Source organism: Ambystoma mexicanum, chromosome 7p, assembly GCF_040938575.1.
Source record: "Ambystoma mexicanum isolate Mex_15411 chromosome 7p, UKY_AmexF1_1, whole genome shotgun sequence".
Lineage (NCBI taxonomy): Eukaryota > Metazoa > Chordata > Amphibia > Caudata > Ambystomatidae > Ambystoma > Ambystoma mexicanum.
Genome location: NC_090939.1, coordinates 821,148,552 through 821,165,298, shown reverse-complemented (window position 1 = coordinate 821,165,298; position 16,747 = coordinate 821,148,552). Strand labels below are relative to the sequence as shown.

The window sequence follows — 16,747 nt, the reverse complement described above, 5'->3', positions numbered from 1 at the left end:
CATGGAGATATATAATACATAATAGGTTATTTATAACGTGCTTAATACCCAGGGAATTCTAAGCGCGGATCCGGGTATCGAACCTGTGTTGCTCTGCTTCATCTTGCTTCCACAGTGAGCACGTTGCCCCTAAGCTATCCTCCCGAGACTATGGATGTTTGATTGCCATCAAAATATCCAGGATGTTCCCAGCAATGTGTGTGGGATAGTAATGAGTTGTATGAGGTCATAAGGGATGAGTGGGGGTGGGATAGTCTTCAGTATGGGATCGGTGTCTGTAATGGATCTACCAGGGTTAAAGTCACCATGGTAGATGTTGTAGGGGAGATGTGGTAGTGATTAGTGAAGTCAGTCCAGTCAGTGTGGAAGTTGGGATTGTGGGCTATACATGATGTGGAGAAAGGTGGGGTGTGGGTGTGATGGAGGGGAGCAAGTGAGAGACAGTGCTTCGAAGGATGTGCATGGGGCTGTGTGGGATTACTAAGTGTGAGTGTGTCTTAATATATGATGGCAATGGCACCGTCTTGTTTGTGTGGGTGGTCTCTGTGGTGGATAAGGTGGTGCGAGGGAAGCATGTCAGGGATAATAGGTGTGTGGTGGGGTTTGAGACATGTTTCTGCAAGGAATAGTATATCTGGGGAGTGTGTGCTAATGGGTACATTCATTTCATGTGTGTGAGCAGGTGCAGTAAGGCAGTGTATGCAATTAGTTGTTTCAATTAAGTGTTGTGTTGGAGTTTCATTTGAATATTTTTTGTGTGCTGTATGCATGCCAACCTGTGACAAACAGGGGCTAACAGGGAACACAGAATGAAATATAGAAGGTAACACTGCTCTGTCTTCCCTTTGCTCTGGTCGCCCAGGCGAAAGGACACCTAAAGCACAGTGCTTATATACCCAAAGTAACCAGGAAGTAACTTTGTCAGAGGTCACAGGGACAGTCCCTAGATCGATCCTGAATGCTTCTTGTGGGTCCCCTGATCTCTGCAGGCAGCCACAGGCAGTTGGAAAGAGTGCATTGGTGGAGTTGGGTGAACTCTGTGTTGTGCCAGCCCAGTTGAAACCCCTTTTGGAGGTGGAAAGACCTTGCAAAGATGGCGGCTTTGTGGTCAGAACGTAACCATCGTCTGTTGAATTGTAAGCTATCCTGTCATCGGCACATAGAAGACAATCTAGTTCACAACATGGTCGGAACAAAACACTTGAGATAAAATCTAAGTAAAGGGTATATGTCTCACACATGCTTCTACCAAAATTGTTGTCTCATATTAAGAATTAATCCATCACAATTGGCACCTTAGTAGTGAGACTTGCATAGCCGTGGAAATTAAACCAACAAAGGTGCTGCAGCTAAACCGTACACTTTAATCTTTTTTTTTCTTTAGTTGCTGTTGTGTTGTCGATTGGAAATAAATAAATAAATCTGAAAAGTAGTAACAAACATCACACATCTTAAGAAAAGTATTATAAAGATAGATAAGAAGTCGAAATGGTATTGAAAATACACCCATTTATTAATATGCTGTCATCATCTTTAATTTCTTCTTCCTGTGAAAAAACATACTAAACAAAAAGCATTTGCAAAGACAAGATATTTAGCTTTTATGTGGGCAAGGCATTTTCCAGGCACTGCCATAATGGTACTATTTGGCCATAAGATGGCAAAAGATGGCTTCAGTGTACTATGGCAAATGCCTGTGTAATGCCTACACACTAGCCACAACCATTGGTTTTGCCACTGCTTACTATTAACATGAATTCGGTGCAAGGAACAGATGCAAGGATACACATATTGATTATAAATCACGTGCCTGAAGGTGTACTTGGTTGAGATATTTTTATTAGACCAGGAGCTGGTGTATAGTTGCAAATACACCATTACCTTAGAAACACTGCGTAGAAATAACATACAATTCCTCTCAAAACACAGACCTAGATCAAAGAGATCCTGGGAGAAGTGTGTTTAAAATGGTATAGGACAGATAGCACTTGAGAATGATCATAGCGTCAAGAGAGGCTATAGGTGGTTAATTGGTGGATACAAATACAAGCAATACCCACAGCATGTGTGTCCTCCCCAAACATACATTCTCTCTCCTTGCTTCACTTCCTATGCCTATAGTTGTGACCTAAAATCAGTCATCAATGTGCCACCTAATTGCCAAAAATTAAAACCGTTTGGGAATGTTATCCCAAGTCCTCTATCTCATTACTCTGCAACATTTTACACTTGCGATTCCAGAGCTCTCAAGTTTCAAGTGGCCAAGTGGGAGAAGGCCATCTAGTCCTGATTTATTGCCTTTGAACCTGGGAATTTCCATTTTTTCTTTCCCAGGAAAACTAAAGTTCCAGAATTCCAAGCAAACAGAACTGGATGGCCTTCTCACCTATGGTCACAGGAAACTTGAGAGATCTGTGAGTCTTATCTCCCTGCCACATCAGTCAGAGTTAGAATTAACAATTGTGCTGAGACTGCATTGTTGTCAGTGAGCTCAAATGTACGTCAAGAAAAGCATTTTGAGTTGCCTCTGTCTGCAAACTAATTGTTACGGTTATATATTGTAATTTGCCCTTAGCCACTTTTCAATGCCAGTCCCTAAAACACAGCAAACTGAAAATATATGCAGCCCCTGAATATATTTCAGGAATGGTTATGGGAAATGAAAGGATAAGGCATGTGGCCACTCAAAAGGCAGTCACAGAAAAAGGCCTGCATACCCTTAGACATACAAGGAATGAAGCGAAAATACACAGAAAATACATCTGCATTTATGCTACGAAATAATGAAAGACTTGAAAAGCGTTTACCTTTTAAAAGCTGTCATTGTGCAAATGTCCCAGTTAGCATAGTAGCAAAGTAACAACCCTGGTTGCTAATTTTTATTACCCGGTTGGGTGGGGACTGGGTTCAGCCTCTCAACCATTGAGAAGGCTTGGAACGGGGGCATTAACACATGGTAATCCCGCCCCTCTGAGCCTCCTCAGGGCTGGAGGCTGCCATGTTCCCCTGCGGGGAATGAGGTGAGTGTGCCCCATCCCCCTCCACAGATTTCCCTCCCCCCCCCTTCCCTCCACTTACCTGCTTTTTTGATCCTCTTTGGGAGCACACAAGCTGGAAACACTTCTGTCTTCAGCACGCATGCTCCCGATCTGTGACGCGCCACCACGGAAAGGAAGATCTCCTTTCGATGGTGGCCATTTTTTGTTCGTTTGCCTTTTTCCTATTTTTTTAATGGACACCACGGAAAGGAAAGAAGGGACTACATGTAGTCCCTTCTCCCTTTCAATGATGGCCATTTTGTTTGTTTACTTATTTTCTTATTTTCAATCGCCGCCATGTAAAAGGATAACAGACTCAGTTTTCCCATCTACAGCAGCCTTTTTTTTCTTCCTTTGCGAAACGCTGGAGCGTTACGCAAAGGAACGAAAAAGCTTTTAGTAACCCGGTCCAGCGGGCCAGGTTACTAATAGCAATAATCCCATCGCCGGGGGGTCATTACTAGTCAGTCAATGCATCGGGGCCTTCGTTAAGGCTTGAACGTGGGCGCTGGGGCATTCCCTGATTCGGGCGTGGGGATTATTGCTTAAACAACTCTCTTTCGAAAATCAATATCCTAGCTTTTGTTACCCATCTTCCTCAACATTTTTGTACCAAAAATTACCAAAGATATTTATGTAACAAAAGTCATGTGTGAATAAGATATTTTGATGTTTCATTGAGTTCATCTTTTTTCATTGATAAACAATTTGATGGCCAATCAATTTAATGGTGTGCAATTGTCACTGCCGGTTTAAAGATGCTAATGAGCAAGCACAAATCAGAACATACTCTTGTACCCTGAAAACATGTCTGGATCAACACATTTTAAGGTGGGAAATCTGACATGATAGTCAAATTAAATCACATGACTTTACAGATCTCATTCTGGCCGATGTAAGGAATGAGTAGTCTGCGAATGTCAGACGAAACTGTTGGCTTTTTCCAATCTTGTTTTAGCCGGACTTCATGCCAAGGAACATATAAATCAAGGGGATGAAGGCACACTTGGTTAAGACATTTTCATTACACCATTATCACATTATTACATCTGCAATTAAGCCATTAAGTCTGTACAGACAGCCTATAAATAACACTGGCAGAGAAAATTGGATGTTACTGTTTGATAACGCTTGCCCAAAGAAAGCCGAGGTGGTTTTTGTTTTGGGTGGGAATGTGCAGGTATTTAGTGGAAATGGCCACAGGAATGAGTATGGTCATGGGTAAATAATCAAACAGCACCTACAAGCTGTGTGTCCCTCTCCAAATGCAATCTCCCTCCTAGCGCCACCGAATAGCCAGAACTTAAAGGGGGCTCATTAGGAGTTGGGCAGATGTTTGCTCTGGAATGCCACCAGCGGTATATTTCCCTGCACAACTCTGAATTGGTCTGCGGGCGTACAATTATCAGCATTTGGCATATGCAGCTAATTTTACAATTACCACCCAACTCGTGATGATCCCCTAAAGCATTCTAGTTCAAACTGTTACTATGCTCTTAGGAATTGTATATGTTCTAAAAACATTTACTATATCTTTTTGCAGGGATCCCAGGTGAAGGTTCCTTCGATAGGCTGCTGACTATTGGTGGAACATTAGTGGCACTCTCTGTGGCAGTATTGCTTCTCATTTGTGTGTGCAAAAGGTAAATCCTTATTTTAATTGCTTTATTATCACTACCAGACATGTCTTTCATCGCACAGTTCTAATTTTTAGAATTTTCATGTGTTATCATAGAATGTAGTCTTTGTATGTGTTCAAGTTCTAAGATAACTAATTGCCATCTGTGTGCTGTATGATAGCGGAGAGGTGATTGCTATTCGTAGGAGAGTGCTTGTAAGCCAGCCATTCAACCTCATGGGGCATATATTGCTTAGTGGTGCAACTTCCAGCACTAGTAGCTCACTGTGCAGAAGCTACAGAAAGAATCCTTTAACCACTATTAGACTTATTTAAGATGTAAAATCAATGAAAGCGGCAGGCACACACACGCACACACACACACAGACACACAAGTGTAATATTCATTCAGGGACAGTGCCTCTATTTGGTTTCTCACTCTATAAGCCAGGTGTACACTTTTTTGATGCCTTTATTAGTTGGCTCAGTTTGTATACTTTTGTCAGTCCCTCTGTTAAATGTGTTCTGTTCGGGTGGTCCTTGGGCCTCATTACGGGCCCGCCAGTAACCGTGCCGGTGATACCGACGGGTTGCCACCAGACCTGTAATGATTTACCGGTGCCTGACTTCCCGGTAACACCAGGGCATTACAACCCCGGCGGACAGGAAAGTCAGGCGCCAGTAAATTGTAAGTCCCCATTCTCAGAGTCCCATAGAGTCCCATAGGACTAACGGTGCTGGTCCCTCCGTGAAATCTCTGCGGGCGGGTGCCGTTCTGCCCGGCAGGTCTGGACTGCGCCCGCCTGTACACCTGTTAAATGCTGGTCCGGAAACAACAGTGCCAGTAAGCTTTCCAGCACCATTGTTTCCGGACCGGCAGGATCAGAATGAGCCATTAGTTAGCCATGTTTTGCATTGCATTTTCTCTTCCCTAGTAGTCACCAACAACAAATCACATGTAACTATACATCATTTTATTAAATTTATTTGTAACGCACCCAACAGCCCATGACCACAGGGCCGCACATAGACACAAAACACAATCCAATAATGACAAGACGTACACCAAAATCAATTAATCAAGGCATATGTGACCAAGCCCAAATAGCAGAACTTTATGAGGAAAGATTTGCTCTCAAAAGACATTTGAACTGATCTTGCGATCTAGTGCATCTTAAATCAGGGACATCATGTGGGGGTGACCAGGGGTCACAGCCCCTGGGTCGCAGTTTGCAACCCCAATTATTACTTTGAAAAAGAAAAAAACAGAAGCTCCTGGTGTAGCGGAGCCCCCACAGCCACCATGATGCAGTGCCCACCTGCCACACCAGGTCTGGGGGGTGCCCGGCCCAGCCCTCACCCATTAGGGTGAGGGCTGGGCCGGGTAGGCGCTCAGTAGGGGTTGGCTTTGGAGCTGACCTTGGCATGTGGCACATGTCATGTTCAGTGTTCAGCTCCAACCTCTTCTCCCTCGCCTACCTCGCAGCGCACATACAGGAACCAGGAAACTCTTGCAGCTTCCTGTTTGGGAGCAGCATGGAGGAGCCAAGGGTGGCCTGGGAGGACAGACCGAAGCTGCACGAAAAAGGAAAGACAGGTTCCAAAAAATAGATATGTGGATTTTGCAGGTGTGAAATGCATGTCAGATGTGTATGTGAATGGTGGGTGAACGAGAAGTAATGTGATGTGTGTTTTTTAATGTTCTGGGTGGCTGTGTGTGTGCCTGTGTAGAGAATGCAATGGGTGGAGATAAGAGAAGGTGTGAGGGAGTATGAATTTTGTTTACCTGTGTGTTGAATGCAGTGTGAATCAATATGAGAGGGGATAATAATTATAATTGTTCTTTTCCAATGCGCTTAATACCAGAGATTGGTTTCTTAGTGCGTGATTGGGATTCGAACTGGTGTTGCATTGCGTTGTCTTGCTTCCAAGACAAGCGCGCTGCTCCTTAGCTATACCCCCTCACCATGTATGGGTGAGTGGCCGGTGGGTGAAAGGGGATGGATATGTGCATTTGTGTGCAAGTCCCTGGGAGACTGGGGATCACTAGAGCCTTTTTGACACATCCTTTATTGACTTTGCATGTTTTACTGGTATCTCCGGGCAAAGCCAATTTCACCTGCGTCATTACATGGCTAGACTGGCATTTTGGTGCAGTCAATCAAGCCATTGCTTACTGTGGCATGACATGTATTACTCTGCATCTTTAAACAAGCAAGCATGATAAGTAGTGTTAGCACACTAGATTGATGTTTTTTTTTTTTACTGTAGCATGACTTTTTATTAACTGCGCATCTATGATGAATCAAGCATGGTAAGTGTACTTATGGGTCTAGACTGGCTTGCAGGTGTTCATATTGTGGCATGCCCTGAGGCCCATGGGCATGCGGCATGATATAGGAAATAAAATAAATGTCACTTTTAATGGCCAAACCAACCTGATTATGATTATGTAGGAGTACTGGCATATATTGGCAAAGCCAGTTTTGTGCCCAGTGCCAGTAATGATACTATAAAAAAAACATTTTAAAGCACACATGAGTATGGTCTTATAGGGGATTACTAGCATATGTTGGTGGAGCGAACATGGAAATGTATGTGCACAGCCAGCTTGAAAATGGTTGTTATACTGGCACACAATCCAGGGACCAGCATGATAATGCATTGGGAAATGCCCATGGCACTTTTGGTGACTTGCATCTATTGTACTTTTTTTCATAATTTACCTTCCAATCTACAAAACCGATTGTTGGCCTTTTACCCATATTTTCACAGAAAGTATGCTGTGTAATGCACCATTTTAATCCATTATTCAAAATATTCTCGGTCGCAATCGCATACTTGTGCCAAATATTTACACCGTCCATAAATACAACTCACCAGCCACCACCGTATATTTGTGGACCAGGCACCACCCCCTTCTTTATACGCTACGTGAAACATTTAAGCTTTGATTAAAAAACATAATTACTTCTTTCAGTTGCAGTAGTGCATGCCCCTGCAGCGGCATACTCATCATGGACATTGTGCACGCGTGGTGGTCCGGGCCGGCCTGGGGTGTGGCATGCCCTGTGCTTTGTTAAGGAGCTTGGGGCCCCACAGCATGGCTTGCAGGGGGGCCCACAGAGTTTGTGCTAAACCATTGTCTGACAAAGGAGTATTGTGCAGTGCGCGCCTTGAAGTCTGCCAGTGAGTCCCCGGATGAGAAGCAACTTGTGGGTGTTTTAAATTTAAAATAACTGTGTGGTGCCACGGATTTATGTGTGCAGCAATGATATTATTTATTGATTTATTGTTTGCCTGTTAGGTGCTTAGACAATAAGAATATACTGTTTCAAAGTGCCCACAGGGCAGGGAGGGAGAGTGGGAAATACAATACAATATTACAACACAATATTTAAGAGCAGAGGGGGAGAATAGAGGGGGCGGGGGGCGAACCTAATATACCTTGTGAGTATTTAGAACATGCAAGTGCAGAAAGGATGAGGAGTTAAGTGTTGGGGAGTCCGAGGCTGTGGGTAAGCCATGGATGAAGTGCTAGGAATGTAGAGTTCTACACGGCCTGGGCAGGTGAAAGTGCGAGTCTCCAGGCGCAGGGTGTGCTGATGCAAAGTGCTGTGGAAAGACAGGAACTGGGAAGAATTGGTGTGGGAGGTCAAGGCCCCGAGGATGCATAAGGGCCAAGGACACTGATTTAGCAACTGTGGGATTAGCAGAGGAGAAAAGGAGGAAAAAAGGAAAGTCTTAAGGAGCTTCCGGAATTTGAGAAGATCATGCTCAGGGGTAGGGGGAGGCCATTCCAAAGGAGGGAGCCCGCAGAGGAAAGTGAGCAACCTCCTGCCCTCTGTTTAGCAAAATGCTTTACACACAGAGAGTTGGTGCCAGAGAAGCTACGTGGTCTAGAGGGAGAGTATTTAGTGAGATAAAGTTGAAGATAGTTTGGTCCACGAGCCGAGACAGCCTTGTCGATGATGCAGAGGGATTTGAATTTAATCCATGCAGCAACCGGGAGCCAGCAAATACTTTTTAGTGCAGGAGAGATGCAGTCCCTGGGCTTAAGGCCAAGGATAAGTCTTGCTGGCCTATTCTGGATAAGCTGGAAAGGTCGCAGAGAGGAAGAAGGAAAATTCAGGGGGAGGCTGTTACAGTAGTCATGTCTAGAGAGAAGCAGGGCTTGAGTCACATTGAGCCTCTGAGGGAAAGTGAGAAAAAGTAGAATTCCTTTGAGAAGGAAGAGCTGATAGTTGGACTTCTTGGCAATGTCCTGAGTGTGAGGGGAGAAGGAAAGAGGAGTCAAAGATGACTCCAAGGTTTCTTGCTTCAGTTGAAGGCACGGGAGAGAGCCCAAGGAGGAAGAACAGAGTGAAGGGAAGAAGGAGGGAGCAGGGGTCCCAATGGGAAGGATCTCAGTTTTACAGGTGTTGAGGCATAGATCATTGGAGGCTCACCAGGACTGGATGTCAGATATGCAGTCAGGGACGATGTAGGGTGCAAGAGGGTCAGCAGGGAATCTGAAGAAGAGCTCTATGCCGACTGAGTAACACTGGAAGTTGGAGGAGGAAGAGGAGATGAGGCATGCGAGGAGAGCAAGGTAAATGTTAAAGATCCCGGGGAAGAGTATCGAGCCCTGGGGGACACCACAGGTGGAGATGAAAGTAGGAGAGAAGAAGGGGCCCAGGATGATTTGGGAAGAGCGGTTAGTGAGGAAAGAGGACAGCCAATCCAGTGCCAGTTCTGAGATCAAGTGTATTGTAGAGCCTTTGTATGGAAATGGAATGGTTAACTGTGTCAAATGCAGAGGAGAGATCGAGTAGGATAAGTACAGCTGGGGAGTTGGAGTCAAGAGATGGAAGCAGTTCTTCACTGGTGTTCAGAAGAGCAGTTTCCATGCCTGTGGATGCTAGAATCCAGATTGATGGTTGTGGAGGTCGCCAACAAGTTCATTGTGAGAGTTGAGTTGGGGCAAGGCAAGCTTCTCAAGTAGCTTCCCCAGGAAGGGGGTGATGGAGATAGGGCAATAGCTGGCAGGACAGTTAGGGTCAGAGGATATTTCTTTCAGGAGCGTGTGCACAAGGGAGGGGAAAGATCCAGTGATAAAGGAGTGATTGTAGAAATCAGCAAGAGCAGGGGCAAGAGAACCAATGTTATCCTTGATGGTCCTGGATGACCAAGGGCAGACCTGTTTAGAAGAGACCTTCATGACGCGGACAACTCTGGTAACTTCTTCAGGTGTGACAGGAAAGGAAGAGGAAAAAGAGGAAGGAGGGAGGAGTGGGGGTGTGGTGGGGGAGTGGGGTGGGCTGTGAGGGAGTGCAGAATGTCCTGGTTTTGGTGGCAAAGTGTGAGGCCAGTGCATTTCAGAGGGTCTGGGAAGGAGAAAGGGAGGAGGAGACAGCAGAGGGTTTGCCTAGTTCCCTACAGAGTTTGAAAAGTTCAGCAGTGTTATTTGATGTGCTGGAGACCTGTGCTTGAATGTGGGCTCTTTTCTTTGCACTGATGGCGAGTCTGTATTGCCTTTGGAGCAGGCGGCAGGCCAGTTTGTCAGGGGATGAGCCTGAGGTTTGCCACTTCCGTTCTGCTGCCCTGCACTTTCGTTTCAGGGCTACAAGTTCAGTGTCGTACCAAGTGTTACGCTTTCAGGCAGGTTTCAGACGAATCCTCATGACTGGGGCAAGAATGTCAAGAGTGCTGGTGATGGAAAGATGGAGGTTGCTGAGGTCAGAGTCAGAGGTAGTGGGGGGTGAAGGTGGAGGCAAAGTCACTCATTTCATCAGGCGGATGTTAGTGAAGGAGGTTGGTGCGACTTTTGCGAGTGGCGGTCAGGGGTCCAATGGGACCCAGGTGGGAGGAGAGAATGGTCTGACCAAGAGAGAGTGGTGACTAGTGGGGGGGGAGAGGTCAGAGTCTATGAGGGCATCCAGAGTGGCCAGAAGGGAGAATGGAGAGGGAGGAGCAGAGGAGGTCAGTGAATAGAGTGGATGCATAACGAGGGGAGTAAAGTTGAATGTTGAAATCACCCAGGAGGAGAAGCTTAGAGGTGGAAGAAAGTAAAGAAGCGCAGAAGTCATCCCATTTAGAGAGGAATAGGGAGGTGGCACCTGGAGGCCGGTAGATGGTAGCAATGGTCAGGGTGGAGGAGGGAGAGGTGCCCAACTTGAAAACCAGGCTTTCAAAGGAGGAATAGGTCTGGGTAGGTACGATAGAAGCAGGAACCCACTCAGGGAAGATTAAGGCAACCCCTCCCCGCCAGTGCAGTGATAGCACAGCTTTGAGATGTGGTGAATCTCTTTGTTAATTACTGATGTTAGAATGAGACAACGGAAAACCCAGCTTGATGTGTAGTTCTGAAATAGTATTTATTTTTTCTTTTCAATTCAATTATTGGCTCTTGAAGAAGAGATTGAATTCTCAAAAACGCGTCAGCCATTTTAATTTTTTATTTATCCACACAATCCGTTGTTCCTTTGTGTTTGTTTTCTGCATCTAAGAAACAAGTGTTAAAATAGTATTTGTTAAAGATGATAAATAACTGCTTTTTTATTGAATGATCATCTGGAATTTCGTTTCTATAATGCATATGCATTGAAAAACACTACATTTACATGAATTATTGTTGAACCGTCTGATGACGGAGTAGTAACAGTGTGCAGGGGACGGGCGGGTTCCGAATTCTTTGGATCCTTTTTTTTTCTTTACATAGTTGTATCAGTAGACCTGTGCCAGATCTACTTTACCTCCCCCGCACCTTGAAATCTTTAAAAACTTCCAAGAGTTACCTCTAACCCTAAATTAAACCTTTTTGCTTGCAAAGTTACTTCTATGTCAGTCATGGTAAGTATAACCAGTTTTCGCCATTTAGATATGCATTTATCCTTGGACATGAAAATGCAATTGGCCAACGTGCCAATAACCAAAAGGAGACTGCAAGGCTAACAGGCATTTTCTAAATAAAGCGATAATCTGCCAAACATACCGAGCATATAACGAAATTAGACCAAATTCATGTCTCCCCCAGACAGTGGGCACACAGTTTGGTAGTAATAGCACTTTACGCCAAAATGTTCACTCCAAGGCAGACCAAGTCTTATCTGCAATTATAGATTTAGTCTCTGCCGCATACAAAAGTGTGGGAGAAAGTTTTTGTAGATTACTGAGTTAATTAACCCCCATTAACTCCTACTGTCCCTTTAGGTCGCTGGGATTGCGTGACTGGCCTGAAGTTATTTGATTTCCATCCTTTCTCTGCTGGTGAAATTAAGGCTAATCTTGTCTCTCTAGAACCTTCTAACTGTCCTAGGGACCCATGTCCAGATAAAGTCATTCAGGAATGTTCTGATGTCCTATGCCCCCTGATCAGCAACGTGAGCTTATTTTACAGACTGTCTGTACACAGATGTGCTTAAGGAAGCGTGGGTCACAGCTCTATTAAAAAGCCATCCCTTGACCCTGAAGACTGTGCCAGTTATTGTCCTATCACAAATACTGTGTTCTTACTGAATGTTTTGGACCATATAGTCACTACAAAACTGCAGGCTCATCCTGAATCCCAGCCACTCCCGGACGATCACCAACCTGGCTTTTGATCAGGCAGAAGTATTGAAATGACCTTACTGTATATACCAGACTCTGTTTCAAAGATTTAGATATGGGGCATACAGGGCTCCTGATTTCACTTGAGCTTTCGGCCGAGTTTGATACCAAAGAACAGTGGTATTCAAACCTTTTTATGTTGCGCCCTCCCCATGAGTAAAGGTTTTGTTGCAAGCCCCCCATTGAATAAAAATATCGTTGCTGGGCCCTCCCAGATGTCATATCGGTTTATATCTTCTATTGAAAGCAGTCACCAAACTCCCTTTTGGAAGAGCATTGCCCCCCGCCTGGACATCCTTTGGGCCCACCTACGGGGGCCAGCCCTACCGTTTGAAGACCTCCGCCATAGAACATTCCTTACTATTCCACCACGTTAGCGATATCGCTATGGTAACTGAGAATTCTGCCAGTTTTATATTCTTCTGAGCCAAAGAGCCTCGCAAGTGAAAATTAATGAGTATCTCTCAAATATTGAATCCTTCGACTGTGGACTACCGCAAGGTTCCTGCCTTTCCCACATTTTTTCTCTAATCGTATGAAGCCATTACATGATCTCTTAGTGATTTGGGTGCTGTCGCAGATGGCCTCAAAATCCACAGCTAAAGAGGGTTTTTTCTGTGCTTTATCAAAATTTAAAACAGCTGGTCTGGAAAGACCGGGATGGTTCAAACTAAGGGGGTCCATACGGCTCCCTCGACTTCCCCATGGGCTCACTGCATCCTAGCTCATGCATCCCTAGCCCCCAGAACGTTCTCAATGCATTCTAAGGCGCGGTAACCCATACTATCCATGTCTTTTTTAATCTGGGAGGGAAACTGAAAGCCTTTGGCCTTCTCTATCAAGCCCCCTTAGCAAATTTCGAAATTATCCTCTCCCCATTGTCAGCAGACTGATTTCACCAGGGTGCACCCATTTGTCTTTCCCACCCTCACACATGCCCTCCCTCTCCTTTGTTTCCCCTCTATTTCTCTCACTATATATATATATATATATATATATATACATATATATCTCCACACTCCTCCCTCTGAGATATTCCTACTCTCCATTCTCACCTTTCAGTGTCTCTACTCCTCCCTTATTCTACCTGCCTTCGGATCCTCTCCTCAATCTCTTCTCCTCTGCATGCTCCCTACTCTCGTTCTGTTCTCTCCTCTCCCTCTGCTCTCAACCCCCTATCTATGCATCTATGTCCTGCTCTTATCACACTGTTTCCACCTATCTCTCTCAACTACCTTCCCCCTGCTTCTCTCCACCCGGACACTACTCCCACTGCTACTTTTCACTCCCTGATTCTTTCTCTATCACTTATGCTCACTCTCACCCTCTAAATCCCCATTCACTTCTCTCCGTCTCTCTATTTCTCTGTCACCTTTCCCAGCACCAACTCACTACACTGCCCACAACAGGTGCCACTCTCTCCTACACACACCACCATGTCTCTGCTCTCACAAAACACCATCTGACCTCCACCAAACAAATGTCAATCTGCTCAGTGCTGGCTGGGCTTTTCACATGCTCACCTTGGTCAATCTCTGCCTAAGCTATTCCTTTTAGGGTTGAGAGCTTGTCTGGAAGACTTTGAGAAGGTGTGCAGCCCCACCCCCTTTTCAGTTTCCATTTGTGGGATGGCAGCCCTGTGCTCAAGCTACTAGATTTCCATGTGGTTTTCTTCCGGTGGTAGTGGGTTGTGTTCCCAATTGAGTTTGAGCAGGATGCCTGTGTCTCTCCTGCTTCGCTACAGTCCCTTCTACCTCAGTTAATTTTCTGTTGCCCCACAATTCCCATGAGGTCGTCTGGGGTTGGTGGCTTGGGTGATAAGATGTCTCATCCCTTTTTAGCATAAAGAATCCTGTTCCATTCCAGGCTTGGTCTTGATTTCAGTATTAGGTTCCGGTCAGGGTTTTGTTGCTTGAGCCCCGGTGCGTTTTGGGAGTAACAAGTCTGAAAAAGAGAAAAATACCTCTTGCCAGAAAAGAGGTTAATAGGCATTGTGTAAGAGATAAGGGCACCAGAAGTCATATAGCATGCTCAATAAGAACAGGTAAGTCTTGGGCAGACCTAACCCTCCACCCAGCCTATGGGTATGACTGGCTCTGGCATGTGTGCTCCTAGGCCGCTTACCCCTTGTCAGGTGGGTCCCTTTTCCCACCTAACATGGTCATGACCATGACCCTGTCACACTGCGGCATTCCAGATAAATCAACATTACCTTCTCTCAATGATTTTGACCATACCAACATTATCCCAATTCAATTCATCTTAAGCCATGTGGAACATTGGATGGCACAAAACTGTCTGCGACTCAGAGTAAAACACAAGTCCACCTTGATGCCTCCCCATACTCAATCTATAAGAGAACATGTACCCTGAATTTCCTTTTGAAGGACATGCTAGTAACGTCGAGACGAAAGTAGAAATGCTGGGCATGATTCTTGATTCCACCCTCTCCATGACCACTCAGATGGGTGTTAAACATATAATGCATTACTCAAACAAATTAGGCCTTTACACTCTGATACCACTGTGCCATTATCACGAGAGCCACTGTTGGTTTGGATTATTGTAATTCTCTCTAGGGCGGATGACTGAACCCATTATCCATTATCCATACTTGTGTATAGGCGCGTTACAAATGCCATATCATATCAATTTCAGGTGCTACAGGACACCACAGTGAGGGTTATCACCAATACTCCCAGACATGACCATATCTCCTCAGTAGTGAGAAAAGTACACTGACTTCCAGTAAAGAGAATGTTTTTGTTTAATCGGCTCGTGCTACCTCACAAAGCCATTGTGGTCTCGCTCGTATAACAATCACTGCTTCAAATGTCTTCTTTCTACTGGACCGAAAAGATCTAATACTCGTTATCATTACAGTTGCGCTATGGACTTTGGCAGATGCAATGTAGTCATTGCCGCCAAACTCTTGAAGGCCCTTTTTTGAGTTTGTTTCTTTGAGTTCATGATTTGCTGGTCGCGCACCTACAAACCTTCGACTAGAGGTGCCTCTCCAGTCTTTACATTGCATTAGAGTGTTTCACAGAAATTAAAAATGGCCAAATATCAAAATGTAACATTACAAAATAGAATAAAATAAGCTTCCTCAATACAAATGTGTATATACTGGCGGCTCAATTAGTTGGGCCCTCGAGTCCAGGCACGCCTACCCTCCCACTAAAGTACATTATTTATCTTCGTTGACTGTCGTTTAGGAGTCATTTTTTGAATGTTTTCATGTATATACTGGACCTTTTCAGAAAATACATGTTCACTTATATGTATTCCTTTTTAGGTACAATGTGAAGCAGAAGATGTGGCCTCCCATCCCGCAACCAAAAAATAATTTGAAGGACTTCCAGCAACAATTCATTACTGATACTGAGGTAATTGCATTTAATAATCTTTTTTTTTTTTTTTTTACCATGCAGCACATTTGTCTTGAAAAATAATCATCAATGACATCACTTGTAGAGCAGATCACAACTAAAAGTGAGACAGGCGCAATCACTACTATACTCAAACAGAATTGAAGTATATGGTGTCAAGTGCATTGTTTCTGTTACCTTCACACTTTCAATTGCCACTTTGCACCCATCATATTCTGACAGTCCTCAGTCAGACAGCAATGGATGAGTATTGCAAACAGGAGCTAGCCCAGTCTATTTGAACCTGAGTGAGTCCTTAAATTGTCACCTTTTGAATAAAAGCCTTACCTGCTAAGTTGAGATCTCAAGGTGTTTGTGAAGTGGTTACTTCTGCCTTCTGGACATGTCGATGTATGGTCTCTATGGTCGGAGTCACATGCTGCAAAGGCCACACCATAGTTGTTCAAGGCACAGTACTGAACTGGGTAGAATTTGCGGGCAGTTTAACTTTGGCTTTGAAGCAGTCCATAGAAGGATAATAACGGAGTGAAAGGGCGCTGTTTTCCAAATGTATTTTTGTTTTTATTTTTAATAGCCCCACAAAATAACTGGCCATGCAAAACGGTATTACTTATGTAAACTGGCTTGCAATGGCCAATATGGATTAAATACCGTTTCCTTTTTGGGTCACATAAGGTAATTAATGCAAAGGAAGACAATTTACCTTTCAAGTTAAACTTGTAATCTTTTTTGGGCAGATAAAACTGTAAATTAACTTGACCGTGAACTACATTTTGAAAAACATTCTTTCATCATTTTTAGAAGCAGGGGAAATACAGTTGGCATACTGACAGGGTATATTATACCTGTTAGCATAAATGTTTTGATATAGAAAGTTTCCCAACGTCTTGGAATAAAGCATGTGATTTTTTTTCACATCAACATTTGCTGTCCATTGAGGACGTTAGCGGTGTGATAACTGATGGCATCTGTAATGTCATCAGTTGGCTCATGCGATGAGCCAACTGGTGGAGCTCAGAGTTCAGGTGGTGTGGGAAACACCAGCAATGATATGGTGAGTTTAAAATTCATGAAAACCCCCTATCTAAAATAAGTGAATATTTCAGCTA

General features: G+C 44.3%; 1 protein-coding gene across 1 annotated transcript in view; it reads left to right on the top strand.

Moving 5' to 3' along the window:
* Nucleotides 1-16,747, top strand: part of LOC138526343 (interleukin-5 receptor subunit alpha-like) — a 427,945-nt gene that overhangs the window by 379,958 nt on the left and 31,240 nt on the right. Inside the window, exons 10-11 of the mRNA XM_069636979.1 lie at nucleotides 4,582-4,681; nucleotides 15,545-15,635. Coding sequence (XP_069493080.1) covers nucleotides 4,582-4,681; nucleotides 15,545-15,635 — 191 coding nt within the window. The remainder of the gene's footprint in view (nucleotides 1-4,581; nucleotides 4,682-15,544; nucleotides 15,636-16,747) is intronic.